Raw genomic sequence first — 16775 nt, 5'->3', positions numbered from 1 at the left:
TCCATCTGCTCATGCATGGATCAGCATCTTTCTCCTCACACGTGCTCTGGCATCTGAAGTCCTGTCTGATCTGGTGCTCTTGGGATCACGCACATGTGCAGAAATGCAGGAGTCCAGGAGCCTCAGGGTTTCCCTACGCAAACAGCTGCAAGCCCTCAATGCTGTCTTCCTCCTGGAAGAATGACATTCCTGGAATGATTAACCTAAATATTTTACTCTCAAATTGAGACCTAGACTTGCACAAGGAGAGCGAGAGAAGTGTGAGGACGGGTTATTGGCTAGAGCGGCTCTCTTCAGTAAATAGCAGTGTAAGATCAGAGGCCGTAAAGCTCTTAATTAGCAGCATGTTCAAGCCACATCTGGGCAGCCAGGCCATGTGCTGACTGATGCGTAACGTGAAACCTTAATGATGGGAAAAGACCGGCCAGTTAAACGCTGCACTGAGCAGCCCTGGAGAAAAATAAAAACACACAAGCACCCACAAGCAATTAAATATCTTGACTCTTTGGCTCTGTGCATTAGCAGTAGCGTTTTAATTGTACATTACCACTGTTTAAATGTGAAATGTTAAAATCTGTCACAACCATGAGGCTTCTTTAGTGCTTTTAGGCTGTGAGAAATCAAAATGATGCAAATTAAAATGAGTAATTTGCCCAATTACAGAGCAGTAGAAGCGTAATTCCTGCTTTCTAATTTAGATATATAAACATACAGTCTGTAAGCTGAGATATTTATCATAGATGTTTTGCTTTTTAAAGAGTTAGTGTTCTAGTCGGCGAGAATGACTGCTGGGGTTCAGACACAATTCTCAAAATAGCACAGTTACTATTACTGTAAAACCATCATAGCATTTATGTGACCTTCAAACAAATCTTCCAATTATTTGTATTATTATTATTTTGAAATTATTATTATTATTATGAATTTTGCATAAAAAATGCTGGATGGAAATGCCAAGATGTGCATCAATTCTAAAAATGCGCATTAAAAACCTACGTGTTCAACTGAGGTGGATACATTTTTTATCCGATAAGAAGACATGCGCATAAACTACAATGGATTTACCGAATAAATCCCTCGAAAACTGTGATTGGATTACCGGAACAACCAGTGGACCGATTTCATTGCACAGCATCTCAAATGTTTAGTTGATCACTCTGAAATGCCTGAGCCAAAGTCTGTCATCAGAATAATTTGGTATAAGCGTCTCACACGATTGCGTTCCCAAACACCATGCCAAAGCAAGATAATGTGTTTATTGCGTTTCGTCTGCATGCTCTGAGGCACAAGTCATTTATGATGTAGGAAAAATTAGCCATATTGGCTTCCCTGATTGCAGCAACTTCATGCAACAGTGCAAATGTTTTATGCAATATTCCCATTTCATTTTGCACATAACTTTGATTGGAAATATAGCTAAGTCTATGGGGTTTTACACCTGTTATATCCACTGCCTGGCAAGAAATCAAAAATTTCATAATTTCATAAAATAATGGCACAGCTCTTTTTAACAACACACATTATTTGAGAAATATTTCAAGTCTAGAGCACAAACACACGTGGGACGTCCTTCTTGCCACTGGTGGTAACATTTTTAAATGAAAGATAGTTTTTTTGTGTGCAGAGTAAAACTATTTTATTGATGATGGATGTGATTTTTTTGTACAGTGTTTATGTGTGAATGTTGAAACTCACTGAAACAAAATTTCCCCACAGGAATAATAAAGTCACTACTACACTACTCTGTCCGTCACTGAAGGGTTGTGTGTTTGACTGCCAATGCTGAACTCTCTACTGGAAGAATTGTTTCTTTCTTTGTCCTTTCAACCTAAAATTTTCCCAAAAGCCACACAGAGCTCTAAATATGTGTCTCCGCTGTTCTAATTAGAGACTGTCTCTCCTCGTTGGGCACAGAGTTCAGGCTAAATATGAAAACGAAACATGAAATTTGGTGAGAGAAGAAGCAAACAATATACAAAGCAAAAACAGGACAGTATCCTTTGTCTGGTTAACGTTCCTCACTTTAATGCTTTTTGACTTTTTGAAGAAGTGAGTAAATTGTAGACTATGTATTTGTGTTTTTTGTTCATTGTGGAAATATAGTTAGATGTTATATTTTTTAAAGAGTTAAAGTCTTTAACAGCTGAATCAAGTAAAAAAAAAAAAATCAATCAACTTGTCCTAAAAGAAACATTAAATACCTCCAAACCATGAATCAACAGAACTGGGTTACTATCAAGTGCTCGGCTTTAATACAGTACTATTTCTGTCTCTGGTTGTAATCTGTGGTTCAAAATAATCTTTATTTGAACACTTTTTCTTTAGATTTACAAAGTCTAACGGTTAACTTCTTTCTTTATTAAGCCACAGCATGAGGGTATGCATTTCATTCCTGTTATACCTATCATATACAGGTATTAGATCAAATATCGAACTTGCAATTTTAAAGATCCAAATCACATCAGCTTTTTCTTTTATCCCAACATCACAATTAAGTGAAAACAGAGATGAATGATAAATCATTTCACTGCTTTGATTTGAGTCCGCGTTCATCGTCATTGGATCGGTTGTTGCATCAACTTCTACAATGAACAACTGACACTTCATGTGTTTTTCCCCCCACTTTTTTCATTCTATAATTCGAATGTTTCACATAAAATATGTTTTCTTGGAAATATTTTAATTAGTTTTAATTGGTAATTAATTACCCTTACGGAAAATAAGTATACTTCAAGTTCATTTTATTAAGTACACTTTAATATGGTTCAAGTATATTTTTTAAGCATACTGTGGCGAGCAGGACGAGGCCGAGGGCCGTGAGAGAGCGGCATGAGGCCGGTGGCGTGATTACTCTGATGAGCGACACCTGCGAGACGCACCGGTCTCGAATCTCTCACGGAGGAGCGGGAGCGAGAGAGGTCAGGCCTGATTTTATGTTGTGTTTTGTTTCTGTTTTGTGTGGCCAGCAGTCGTCCGTGAGGGGCTGCTGGCCTTTACTTTCATTTGGTATTTGGTTTATTTTTATCATTAAAATGTTGAATGTTCGCCGGTTCCCGCCTCCTTCTTCCCATAACTGTTGAACCTCGTTACATTGGTGCCGAAACCCGGGAAGAAGGAGGAACGCGCTGTCAAAGAGCCCTCGCCGCTGTGGGGAATCCGCGGTGCCATCGAGCATGGTGAGCAGAGTCCGTCGCCATGGACGCTCGAGGCGGTGCGCTGGAGTGAGTTGCCGCGGGGACGGTCGAGCTCGCTGCTGGCCGCCTGGGTGCTGGAGGGACGGCTGCCGTCCGTGAGGGAGAGGAGGAGTCGCCGCCGTTCGCCGTGGGCCGGAGCCTGCTGTCGTCCGCCATGATGGGGAGGAGCAGGGAACGGGGGATTCCTGCCGTCTGCCCGTATCCGGAGGAGCCGTCGCCGTCCAACAGGCGGCGGAGGAGTCTCGTGCCGTCCACCGAGGGCTATCCAGCGCCACCGCCAGGCACCGCGGAGAAGATCGCCCAGCTGGTGTAGGGCCAGATGGCAGCGCGTTGTGGGAACCGGACTAATAATTATTATTATTTTTTTAAATTTTTTTCCTCTCTCCCCTCTCTCGTCTCTGTCGCTCCTCATGCTTCCGTCTCCTTTTCTCTCGCCTCGTCTGTCCATACCCCCAGGTACCGCAGCCGCCGTGTTCGGTCTCCCCGGAGGAGGGGGAGGGGGGGGGGAGTAGAGCGCAGTCTCGTGGGTACCCCCCGGCCTGCGAGGGGCGATGGGGGTATGTGGCGAGCAGGACGAGGCCGAGGGCCGTGAGAGAGCGGCATGAGGCCGGTGGCGTGATTACTCTGATGAGCGACACCTGCGAGACGCACCGGTCTCGAATCTCTCACGGAGGAGCGGAAGCATAAAGGAGGAGCGACAACAGTGAAGAGCGAGAGAGGACAGGCCTGATTTTATGTTGTGTTTTGTTTCTGTTTTGTGTGGCCAGCAGTCGTCCGTGAGGGGCTGCTGGCCTTTACTTTCATTTGGTATTTGGTTTATTTTTATCATTAAAATGTTGAATGTTCGCCGGTTCCCGCCTCCTTCTTCCCATAACTGTTGAACCTCGTTACACATACTTTATGTAGTAAGTATACAAATATCAATATACTAGAAGTATACTTGTAAGTATAAATGCTAAATCCCGCTGCTATGTACAAGATAATATAAAAGCAGTTTGTAAAAACATTTTAAGCAGTTCGTCTTGCAGTTTTCTGCCATCAAGTAATACATTTATTTGTATTGCACTTTTCACAGTAGGTACACACAGCTTTAAAGAAAAAGACAGACATAAATTGTATTCTATAGCTGATATTTCAAATCTCAAGTTGTTGAATGTTGTTGAAAGCAAAATATAATTCAATTTGACACATCAAGGCTTTTTTAATTTATGGCTGTAATTCAATTATTACATCACAGAACAATATTCACTGGTGTTTGTCTTTTTCTTCCACTATCCAGGTAAATCAGTCTTCAGGAATTACTGTTAGCAGCTTGCAACCACACAGCAACGTGCTGAAAATGACTTGTCCTTAGAAAAGAATTTCATATCAGGTAACCACAAGCAGACTTAATCCCAATGCCAACATTAAGCCAAGATTTCATGGCTTGATTTTTGCTTCTAATGAAAACATCATCTTAAAAACACCATGAAATCCAGCATCACTGGCAAAGGCTCAAAACAGACCGTGCCTTCCTAAAAGATCTCTCAAAAACAGGTTGCTGCTGATATAGGTAAATTCGTTTTTGTTCAGTACCTATTATGTACTGCAATATTAAATATATAATTCTTCAATGTGCATATTATGTAATGTACTGTGCGTTGTAACTTTAAATCAGGAACGGGCAACTCAGTCCCTTTTTAGGTCTCCTTTTGAGGCGGAGAGTTTCCGTCTAATCGAGCACACCTGAACATCTGAACCAAAGTCTTCAGGTTTACTTGTAGACAGTTATAGGCAGGTTTGAGGTTGGAGCTAAATCTGCAGAACATAAGCTGACCTGACTGTCCATTAAACAACTTAATTTGAATTGTGTTTTTTGTTGGACTGGAGAACATCTGACCATGGGATGTCAAGACTTCTTCCTCTGGTTGTTGAGATAAAGCTACACCACATCAGTGATCACATCTTCTGTTCATCAGTTAGGGTACAACTGAACAAACTCTTTAGAAGAAGAAGAACATGATAGAACATGAATATGATAGATACATGCACAGGGAGGAGCAATCATTATTTTCCAACGCAATATCAAATCTGTTTTCTGTATCATAGTTGACTGGATGGGATTCTGTGGCACTCATTTGTGTAGTTTCAGCAGCGGTGAATGGATTTATTTTATTTATGCTATTTTATCAACTTTATGCTGTATCCTCCAATAAAGTGTTGTGTAACAAACTATGGTGAATGTGGTGTGAAAGTGGTTTTGTACAGTGAAAAACAAAATTTTACTATGGCTCTTACGAGTTTATTTCATAATAAACTCAACAACAACAAAAATCACAGTACATCGACTCCTGCACTAAAAATGAACGCATGCACATTACTGATGTCACAAGAAGAGGGGGTGAAGATTACATTTTGGCACTGTTTTTCTTCTTCTTTTCTAAATGCTGCATTATCCTTGTGTAATAGTATTAGTGGTGAAAATATATAAATTGATTTTTGTTTCCTTACAACACTGGAAATTTAATAATGGCTAGTTGTTAAGCCGGGTTCATCCATTATATTTATTGGTGCTGTTCATCCAAAAAAAAAAAAGCAAAGAAATAATAATAATTATTATATTACAACATTTCTTTTAAATATTTTTAGATATAATCAGATGGTCTCACAATATCCATCAAAACCTAATACAAGCATGATGCTAGAAAAGAAAAGTAAAAAAATAATAATAATAATAATCTGATATTTAAATGTGATTTAACAAAGTTTGTTGTCCATGATGAGGAGAATTAGATTGTACTGCCCTTCCACACCGTGCTTCTCACATTTACAGTGTATGAAATGTATCATTTTAATCACTTCTGTATTCCATTCTCCACCATTGGAACTATTGGAATTAAAATAAATGTAACAAAAGCATAATGAATCCACACAATTTTGTAATCAAATTCCAATATATAATGATATTTCAAACTGTTTACTATTTGTATATAAACTATTTTTGCACTCTGTTTGTCAGTCAAAAGGGCCATTTCCACAGCATCTGGATGTTGCTGTTTTTTTTATTCTTTTTTTATTATGTTTTTAAATTAATATTTAAATCACAAATTCAAGTAGGCCTAAATATTTTTACTCTCCCATCCCCCACCCGAGAGGTAAACATTGCACTGCCTGTGCAAGAATGGGTTTTAGGCCTATACACGATTATATCTACGTTATACGTTTTAAAAAATCACACGATTGTTTCGGTACTCTTTAAACTGATGCTTTGATTGATTCGTGACAATTCTGGCGTTTTGCGGACGGGCATCGTGGAGGCCATCTTTTCAGGCCCTGTCTAGGTTTTGTCTCACAATTCTGACTTTTATTTCTCGCAGTTGTTTACATCTCTCAATTTTATTTATTTATTTTCTCAGAATTGCGGTTTATATCTCGCATTCGACTTTTCTTTGAATTGCGTGATATAGGCTAAAATCTCAATTGCGAGTTATTAAGTCCAGTTCTGAGGAAAAAAGACACACAATTATCTCACAATTCTGACTATAGCTATAGCACGCAATTGCGAGTTTTTATAGGCTAACACAGTTCTGAGGGAAAAAGTCTGAATTGTGAAATACAGTCGCAATTGCCTTTTTAATTTTTTTATTCTGTGGCGGAAACAAGCTTCCATAGAAATCTGTATATTATCAAGTTAAAAAAATAAATTAAAATTTATATATGAAGAAAACTATGAAGAAATATGAAGAAAAACAGCAGTTAACTTCAAGCTGGCAAGCTCAAATAATCAATTGTAATTCTCAATGACTAGTTTAACTGTTTATTCAATCCTGTTCCTGCCAGTGTGTAAATAATCAGGTTGGAATGAATTGTGAGCTTGATCAGAGCAGATTTTATGAGATTTCTGCTTTACCCTTTTCTAGAAAAAATGTCCTTAAATTACAACAAGGAGTTTTTATTTATTTATTTCAAAGGTTGTTATGAAACAGGAATAAGCTATACAAATATTAAGCAAGTGTATTCTGTATTCTAATAAAGTTTAATGATTTCCCCATTTTCTAGTGAATATACAACTGCCAGTCAGCCCTCAAGATGTCTGAGTGCTTCTATTTTCCATGATTCACATTCAGTTCAAAAGCAAAGATGATCACTGATGGAGTCCATTAATACAGTGTTTTAAGCCATGCACCACGGGCAGTCTTGGCATTAGCTTACAGCGCTGCACTGGATATTGCAAGAAAATTGCTTCCACATGTATCAATATCATTACTTTTTAGTTTATACTGAGGTGACATCAGACGCTCTCGTCAAAGTCATACACGTTTTCCATGCACACAAGAACAGGTCCCGATCTGACCGAGAGTGAGGTAGCTCCCCTTCACACTGGCTGTCCGGGCTTGTTCTGCTTCCAGTTCCAGCACTGATAGAAGCGCTCACTGTGTGAATGTATGTGTGTTTTTGTTCCAATCCCCAGAAAGAAGAATGATTTCCCTCATCGTATGTTTCCCTGACTGACCTCAGATGACTCATGCGCTCTCCAAACTCAAATTCCACAGCTTTGGATCCTTCGGCACCTTTCACTGCCATTGTACTCAGTAGAACTTCACTGCAAAAAAGTGAGATGCAACTGGGTCATTCTACAAAACAGTTGTCATTTGTGTGTGGAACACAAAAGGGGAATTTTTTAAGAATATTCATGCAGATCTTTTCCATAAAACAGCAAATGTATAATTGAGCTCTGTAAATAGGTTAAAAAAAAACAAAAAAACATATAATATCATATAATATATATATACATATTACATGATAGTCTACATTGTTATTATTTTAATCAAACTGGAAAAGGGACCGTTTCATGACATGAAACATGGAAAGATGATGGAAAAGTACTACAGCAAGTCTGGACATGCTGGTTAAATTAGCCTTTCTGTGGGAGGAACCTGTTAGAATCACAGATTCAACAATAATGACAAGGGGATTGACTAGTTAAGACAAAAAGAAGTCAAAACAAAGAGCTTAAAAAGTACAAAAGGTATGTCCTGTAGGCTATATATGCTTGGTTGTAATTCTACACTAGGAATGTAATGATAGTATTTTCAGCAACCGCACTTGCTGCCACATAGACACTCATGAACTGTGAGGGATCATCTGTGTTTGTGTTATGTCTGTTTGGGTGGGTTTTGCACATTTAGTTCTGTTTCCTGTGTTTCTGTTAGTTACTATGGTTTCTCATTGTTTGATTATTGTTTGCACTGAATGTTCATTTTGTTGATTGGTTTGTCTTTGTATTAAAGCTCTATAGGTTTCTCTCTGTTCATTGTCAGTTCTCATTATGTGTATAGCGGTTGTTTTGTTGCATAGTATTCTTAGTGTTTTGAGTTCTGTTTAATAAATACAGTACTGCTGATTCTCATCTTTATTTCAACCGGTACATGACAGAACAAGTGACTGAATAACAATGGATCTAGCAGCAGTCCGTATCCTCCTGTTTTCAACACCGATAATAATCAGAAATGTTTCTTGAGCAGCAAATCATCATATTAGAATGATTCCTGAAGGATCATGTGACACTGAAGACTGGAGTAACGATGCTGAAAATTCAGCTTTGATCACAGGAATAAATTACGTTTTAAAATATATACACATAGAAAAAAGTTATGTATTTTGCAATGTATTTTGAATGGTGACGTAGTAATACAAGGTGTAATGGATCTAATATCGGTCTGAATCACAGCTCTAATGATATTCAGAATAACAGTATGTGTGATAATGCAGTATGTGTACTGTATATTGGGGATATATACGTGCATTTTATATCAACACTCATGTCTGACACATGAAGAGCTGAAATTCCCCAGCATCATTATTGTGGAGTATAAAGCTTTCTGGTCAATGGAAGTCACGCATGCGGCTCACAGTTTGCTATTAGTCTTAAGTGTGGAGCGTTCATTGAAATGATCCTTAAATTAGAGGTGAAAATGATTTTGTTGCCATACACAGTTAGAAGCACTTGCGTCACACGAGACAGAGCTGTCCTTCTGTCTCCAACAGCGTGGCATTCGTGTATAAACAAACACTCTGTCCAACTGTCAGCCAAATGACCTGCACTGCCCAGTGTTTCTGCTCTGTCCCTAGCAACCGTTCGTTAGCATCCGAGTCCCACGAGTCTGCTGGAGGAGAACAGAGTCCGTCTGGGCATGTCAGGCTCAATTAAACTTATCTTCCTGTTTTCAGGGGTACAAATGATCCTTTTTTCTGTCTAACATGGGAATTCACATTGGTGAGCCAAAGTCTGGCTACTTCCTCATCTTTATCTGTACTTACGCTGCCTTCATGTGCTATCGGAATTATGGTAAATACGAGTTTCCTAGTTCAAAACTGGTCACAAAAGCCCTCAAGTCGTATTTACCACTGGGAAGCTCAGGGAATTTTGATACCAAAGGTCCCGATTTGGGCGGGCCACAAAATGTAAAGATGGCAGAGGAGAGAATGATTGATGGCATTCTTTATTATTTTTTTCACAACCGCTACATCACCTTGTCTTCTTGTTAAAGTAGAGCATATTTACAAATATGAATAATCTTTTGAAGTGGATTGTATGTTTTATACACCGTGAAAATAGCCCTTTCTTTGACCAAAAATCTAGAATTGTCAGCAAGCTATCTATAGATAGTGTGGTGAATGTTTATATGGTTGTCAACAAATGGTATGCAAATTATTATTTTTTTTTGGCTTAAATAAGATTTTCCCAATAAATAAGCAAGTATAAACCTGGTTCCTGTTCTTTCCGACAACAAAGCACTTGAATGCGACGAGCTCGTAATCACGACTTCAGAAGTGGGAAGTGGGAAATTTCCGATTGCACGTGAAGACAGCATTAGTCATAATGAATTTGACCCCATTTGCTTTCTAGTATGAATTTGTTTTAATAATTGACTCAACTGACCTTTCAATTTGTCAGTGTGAATTTGAAAACAATGTAGACAAATTAAAACTACAAAGTTGTAGATTACATTCATAGAAACAATATATTTTAAGTTTATTGCAAAATTTGCACATACACAGTCTCTACCTCCTCTTTACCTGCGTCAGTAACATCCTGCACCTCGCCATAAGAATCGGTCTCTTTGTCTATGTCAGGCAATATTAAAATTCCAAATTCAAACAGCCGATCTATCACTTTGGCTTTAATCAGGTTTTTTTTTAAGTGATTGCTTTGGAATATGAATATGGAAGTGGGTAGCTATTGTCAACAACTTGTCTTTCCTTTTATTATCAAGGAAACTTTGCAAATTAAACACCATGAGCAAGCTTAGTATTATCAAAACTTGCACTAACATGCTTCATAGTGAAGGGGGTGGATTGGAATCCACTGCTGCTTCAGTGTATATGTAATGAGTGATTATAATCAAGGTATTAATCAATATTTTTCCTTCTTAATATCAAATGAGTTGAATGACTTCTCTGGAGATTTTACTTTGTTATAATATAAGTTACCAGTGTGATTACTGAAATGTTCTTTTCATGTATTCTTTAATGTCAGTGTTTGATATCTGAATGCAGTAACAGTGCTTGCTTATTTAGCCCGGCTTCCAGAAATGAAATAGGGACATGTTTTGTGTTTGAGAAAGGTCTTCAACGAACGTGTTAAAACAAATAGGGGTCATTGAAGTCTATAGTTTAAGGGACCATTTCTCAGTTAAAGCCTATATTTTCCATTTAGACTAAAGTTTCCTATCCTTGAGAGAAAGAACTTGTTATCTTGATGTTTTGAGACGAGACTCCTGTTTATAGTTAGAGCCTGGCCAAATCCAACCTTGGAAAAGCTGTGTGTCGGTGTGTGTGTTAGTCTTCTTGGTTACAGGTTAAGGAGCCATTGGCATTATTGGAGATTGACTGAGTTGTTGCTCTGGACATGCTGGCACCCAGCAACCCAAATCTGCGACCTGGAAGGTCACGACGTGCCTGACTTCAGGGTCCGAGTGTCAGCGGCATAATCTATGGAGATATGCTTCAGTCTATCTGTATATGTGTGGAAAATTATGTTTATCTCAAGGGGGTAATTCATCAGCCAGAAACCGAAGCTTCCCCGGGGGCCGCCATTGATTAGCAGACCTTCACCTGCTGTTAGCATTCCATTGATTCCCATTCATTTTGGCGTCACTTTGACAGCGAATAACTTTACATCTGAGGCGTTTAAAGACTCCATTTGTCCATTATTTATTTCTAAAGAAACACGAAAATGTATAAAAGGCTCCATTACCTTGTATCTTACGTTATGGCACCGTAGAAGCAGTTTTTGTAAAAATAGGCTAACGATTGCGTCATAACCACACGACTCTGTCGCACAGTACAGAGATTACCGTATGGACAGGAGGAGAAGCTCGCAGGCAATCGGGGGGACGTGGAGGCAAAATGACAAAGTAATTAATCAGAATACCTAGCAAAAGTTGCTCCTGCTCCTAGCTCATGGACACCTCCTACTCACACTCTCCGTCTCTGCAAGATTCGGAAGGGAATGATTCAGATTTCTCTCGGCACAGCTACTAGAAGACAGACTGGTTGCTCACGTCACATCTACGTCGTCAAGCTCAGTTTGAGTCTGCGCAGAACGCTCAGCCATCAGGAAGTGAGTGCTTCTAATTTACTAATTTACACTTTTCTCCGTTGAAGTCTATGGGGTCACTGTGTCCATTTCTTTTACTGTCTATGGTTTATCTTTTTCTTAGCCAATGAGAATCATTCAACCTGTAAGCAATGACGTTGCTTAGACCTTGGAAATGGTATAACTGCTGTGATCTGTGTAACTGTAAGTGGGGCGGCCTACGAACTCCTGTGTGAGTCTTGAAGCTGACTTCTGCTGATGAAACTGCAAACTATCTTCAGTAAAACTTTTCTTCAATTTTTTTATAATTCTGACTCCGGTCTTCTTTAAAACATCTGATCCTTGGGTCCTAAACTGTTAACCCCTAACAATAAAAAGAAGAAAGATACTCTACAAGTTTATCTCTGCCATCCACACTGAATCTCTGCCATTATCACAACACACAATTCTTTAATAAACAGTAACAAACGACGAGCCCCCAATTATGTTATGTCTCCCTATTTAAGATGTCTAGAGGTAATAGGGTATGTAACATATAAGTGATAAAGTTAGATAAATTAAGAAAATAACAAAATAAAAGAAACGGGTTCAGTTACTGACGACTGTGGTGAGATGAATCAGGCAGAGACAGGTATAAATTTCTGAGACCTCAAAGCGCTTTACATAGAAGGGGGGAATCTCCTCAACCACCACCAATGTGCAGCATCCACTTGGATGATGCGACGGCAGCCATATTGCGCCAGAATGCCCACCACACACCAGCTTACTGGTGGAGAGGAGACATTGATGAAGCCAATCAGTATATGAGGATGATTAGGAGGCCATGATAGACAGAGGCCAAGGGGCAAATTTGGCCAGGATGCCGGGGTTACACCCCTACTCTTTTTCTAAGGACATCCTGGGATTTTTAATGACCACAGAGAGTCAGGACCTCGGTTTAACGTCTCATCCGAAGGACGGTGCTCTTTTGGCAGTATAGTGTCCTCTTCACTATACTGGGGCATTAGGACCCACACAGACCACAGGGTGAGCGCCCCCTGCTGGCCTCACTAACACCTCTTTCAGCAGCAACCTGGTTTTCTCAGGAGGTCTCCCATCCAGGTACTAACCAGGCTCAACCCTGCTTAGCTTTAGTGGGCAACCAGTCTTGGGCTACAGGGTGATATGGCTGCTGACAATATGTACAAATAATAAAACAAAACACAAACAATGGGGCAATGGGACGAGCGGTGCTAAAGCAAAGAAATCGACAAAACGGTAACACTTTACAATAGGGCTTTCTTCAGCATTTATTAATCTTGGATTTAAACCATTAAAACCATTTACCATTAACTAATATAGTACGTTATTAAAATCAAAGTTTGTATTTGTAAAAATTAGTTAATGCACTGTGAACTAACATGAACAAACACTAAATAGCTGTATTTTTATTAACTAAGATTAAAAAAGAGTAATAAATGGAATAAATAAAAAATGTGATTAATATGGAAAAAAATTACGTTTTTACGCACCCCGCCAGGCCCAGACCCGTACATCATCTTACACTGCAAGCAATTTTGTTACAAATGTGATGCAGGGAAATGGACTGACTGCGTGATGAAGCCTATTAGAATGCAGTTAAAGGGATAGTTCGCCCAAAAATGATATTTAAGCCATGATTTACTCACCCTCAAGCCGTTCGAGATGCATATGTCAATCTTTTTTCAGACGAACACATTTTCAGTTATTTTAGAAAATGTCTTAGATCTTTCAGTGGTTATAATGTGAAGCAATGGGGTCCAGCTGCTTCAAGTCCGAAAATGTACATGCATCCTTCTCAAAAATAATCCATCCGGCTCCAGGGGGATAAACAAAGGTCTTCTGAGGGTAATCCGTGCGGTTTTGTAGCGTAGCGTAGCGTCTGGACGTAGCGTAGGAAGCGTTGTGACATAGAACGAACGTTGAGTTTTGTTTTGCTCTGCTCTCTGGCTCCGCTGTCACGTTCGTTCTACGTCACGACGCTACGCTACGCTACGCTACTTCCTACGCTACGTCTCCAAAACCTCACAACACCGATACCAATTTTAAGAAATCCATTTTAACAAAATTACACAACACATTATCTCAGAAAAAACTTTGGTTTTATTTATTCAGTTTGACAAAATGTAGCCAACAGGTTACAAAGGAACAAAATGTAATGAACAGTTTTGTGAGGCTCACTGCTGAGTGTAAGATATTTTAAATCACTTAGCAGTTCTTCTTCAAAAAAATTTGCATGTCTGCTTTTTCAGGAGACAGACAAGCCCGCTCCTGACTGATAATGTCCCCAGCAGTAGAAAACGTACGCTCTGAGGGTGTGGATGATGCTTGCACACAGAGATACCTTGTTGCCAAATCAGAAAGCATTGGCAGAGTGTCCTTCATGTTCCACCACCAGGTTACTGGATTTACTGAGGATAGCGTAGATGGAAGTGATCTGTAGTTATTTAACTCTGCCTGTATCTTCTCTGTAATGCTCCTGACAGTGGTCTCTTTTCTTATTTCAATTGCCATGTCCTCCATAGCAAATAGCTCCTCAAGGGCAGAGAGCTTTGGCCTCTTCTGTGAACAAATAAGTAAAGAAATAAAGAATAATATAACACACTATTAAGGTACATGTAAACAAGATCATTTTCTTCCGAAGTTAATTTTCTTCTGAAAATTAAATAGGGAAAAATAGGATGTCTTTATATTTTCTTCATCAGATGAGCTGTGAGCTTGGTCACCTCCTCCTGCTCTCTCTTCGAGCCCATGTTCCATCTGCTGGTACTGAATCTGTATTCAATAGAATATGAGGGTCATATTTATATATATATATTTTTTGATCTACAATTAAAGAGAAGTAGATTACCAATAAAAAAATAACACCTGTCCCGGGGTCCTTCTCATCAGCTCCTCCTCCAGTCTGGTCCACACTTCATCTGCCACTTTTGACTTGAATCTTGGATCCAAGGCTGTGCCCTCCTCCAAGAACTGTCTGATGCTGTCAACCTGAAAGGCAAAAACATAGTATGAGTCCCTGAATAATCCAAATGAAAACCAAGATCAATAGGAATCAATATGGATTACACTACACACCTGGTATCTTTGTGAGAGGTCATTCCAGATAGTGTTCTTGATGGTCTTTGTAAAGGAGGAGTCCTCATCATTAACTGTGAAGTGGTGCTGGAGTTTATCCAAGATTGGCAGAATCTGACCCAGCGTTAGGCTCCTTTCAGCAGAGACGCAGAGGGTTGAAGTGTAAAGTATCTTTGTAACTTTGACAAACTGTTCTGCTTTACTGAAATCCTCATCAGAAACTCTCTGCAGTCTGAAAATGAAAATATAATCAGTTTCATTAGCTGGACTATAGTTTTATGAGCACAATGATTCACACTGAAAATTACAAATTGCTTTTACCTGTCCTTCTCCATTGATTTCTTAAGCCTAGGGTCCATTGAGGCGGCCTGGATGGCAGGGAACTGTTCCAGGAATCTCTCCACCATCAAGAACAGGCTATTCCACCTTGTCCTCACATCCAGGATGATAGCATGTTCTGCAAGGCCTAGAGTGTGTGTGTGTGAGAGAGAGCGAGAGAGAGAGAGAGAGAGAGAGAGAGAGAGAGAAAGAGAGAGAGAGAAATAGAAAGAGAGAGGAAATTGGTGTGTGTGTTTGTGTATGTGTGGTTACCAAAGTGGTTGTTCATTTGCAGATTTTTTACTAAATGGTTTAGCAAAGGATTTTTATTTAGCCAAAGAGTTAGGTTGACCTATTTTGATTTCTACTTACAGAGAAGACGCTGCTTCTCTTTAAGGACAGGTTTAGCCAGGCTGGACCTTTTCAGCCACACCACCATTGCTCTGATCCTTCCGACCCACTGTGAGACTGATGGTATAGTGTAAAGCTTTTGTGCAGCAATATTTAGAGTGTGAGCAAATCAGCCAATCTTTTTAATACTCATCTTTTTTATTGCTACATCCATGTTTGCTGCATTATCTACTGTGACTTCAACTACTCCTTTATATTCATCAAGAATATCTCCTATCTCTTCTGCAACAATTTCCCCTGTCTGGGATGTGTATGCTGCCCTTGTATGTAGGACTTTCTCTTTCATGGAGCCCTCTCTCACATAGTGGACTGACACTGTCAGGTAGTGGTCTTGTGCAATGCTGGTCCAGCCATCAGCAGTCACAGCCACATCCCTCACATCTTGTAACTCTTTCTTGATGTTTTCTTTTTCTACTGCATACCATGCAGGTATAAAGGTATTAGAGAGCATGTCTCGGCTGGGGGACTGATATCTGGGGTTTAATGCCCTTATCATCTCCCTATAAATAATTGACATCATCAGAACACAAAACATAAAATAGCATTGTTTTATCAGTGTTGCTTACTATTATAAAAGGTTAAAATAATAATATAAAAAAAAAAACCTTATCTAGGTTAAGAGATGACCTAAACACCTGGCCAACAACCTACAACAACACCACCACTTACAGCTTTCTTACCTCCACCATGGAGCCTCCACTGTAGAAAAAGGCAGCAAACCTTTCACAGTGAAGTTTGTGACTGCCCTGTGGCACTCATCTTGCCTTTCCTTCATCATTTTCCCTTTTTCTGCCAGTGTGAACGGATTGACACTTGATGATGGTCTCCTCATGCCAGGGTCGGCAGGGGCAGAAGCTATAACATTAATGTGAAAAGGGGAAAAAAACAAGAAAGCTAACCTGTTAATGCAGCCAACCTTAAAGATAAGAACACTTTAATAGTATCAGTATATTTTTATTTAATGCCATATCAGCATCTGTGACTATTTTCATGCCAAAAAAATAATTATACTAATACAATTACATATATAGAATAAAAATAAAAACCAAGCAAATAGAAAACAAATAATACAGCAACTAATATAAGATTATACAAGATTTTTAACATTGCTTTAGTTATCTATCTATAGCCATACAGCCAAACAATATCTAACGTTACGTAGGTCCCAGTTTTTA

The 16775-nt window shown here is 39.2% G+C and overlaps 1 protein-coding gene across 2 annotated transcripts; it reads right to left on the bottom strand.

The window, feature by feature from the left end:
• Positions 1-13884: 13884 nt before the first annotated feature.
• Positions 13885-16083, bottom strand: LOC311067127 (zinc finger BED domain-containing protein 4-like). Of its 2 annotated transcripts, XM_084088745.1 has the most exons (6): positions 15562-16082; positions 15193-15337; positions 14872-15103; positions 14662-14784; positions 14520-14568; positions 13885-14355 (listed from the first exon to the last, which is right to left on the bottom strand). In XM_084088745.1, the coding sequence occupies exons 1-6, from the start codon at positions 15626-15628 to the stop codon at positions 14330-14332; spliced, it is 642 nt and encodes a 213-aa protein (XP_083944871.1). In that variant the 5' UTR covers positions 15629-16082; the 3' UTR covers positions 13885-14329. The 2 variants fall into 2 exon arrangements, with proteins under 2 accessions (XP_083944871.1, XP_083944870.1); XM_084088744.1 differs by lacking the exon at positions 13885-14355 and having other exon boundaries at positions 14386-14568; positions 15562-16083.
• Positions 16084-16775: the final 692 nt, after the last annotated feature.

The sequence above is a fragment of the Abramis brama genome (genome assembly GCF_963993115.1).
Source record: "Abramis brama genome assembly, chromosome: 17".
NCBI classification, from domain to species: domain Eukaryota; kingdom Metazoa; phylum Chordata; class Actinopteri; order Cypriniformes; family Leuciscidae; genus Abramis; species Abramis brama.
The sequence above is the reverse complement of the archived record's forward strand: the minus strand, read 5'-3'. Positions and strand labels throughout refer to the sequence as shown.

Coding starts and splice junctions, on each gene's coding strand:
- LOC311067127 (XM_084088744.1), bottom strand. CDS start 15,628: ATGGTGGTGTGGCTGAAAAGGTCCAGCCTGGCTAAACCTGTCCTTAAA. Junction 15,338..15,561: donor AGAGAAGCAGCGTCTTCTCT/GTAAGTAGAAAT, acceptor CACACACTCTAG/GCCTTGCAGAACATGCTATC. Junction 15,104..15,192: donor AAATCAATGGAGAAGGACAG/GTAAAAGCAATT, acceptor TTTCATTTTCAG/ACTGCAGAGAGTTTCTGATG.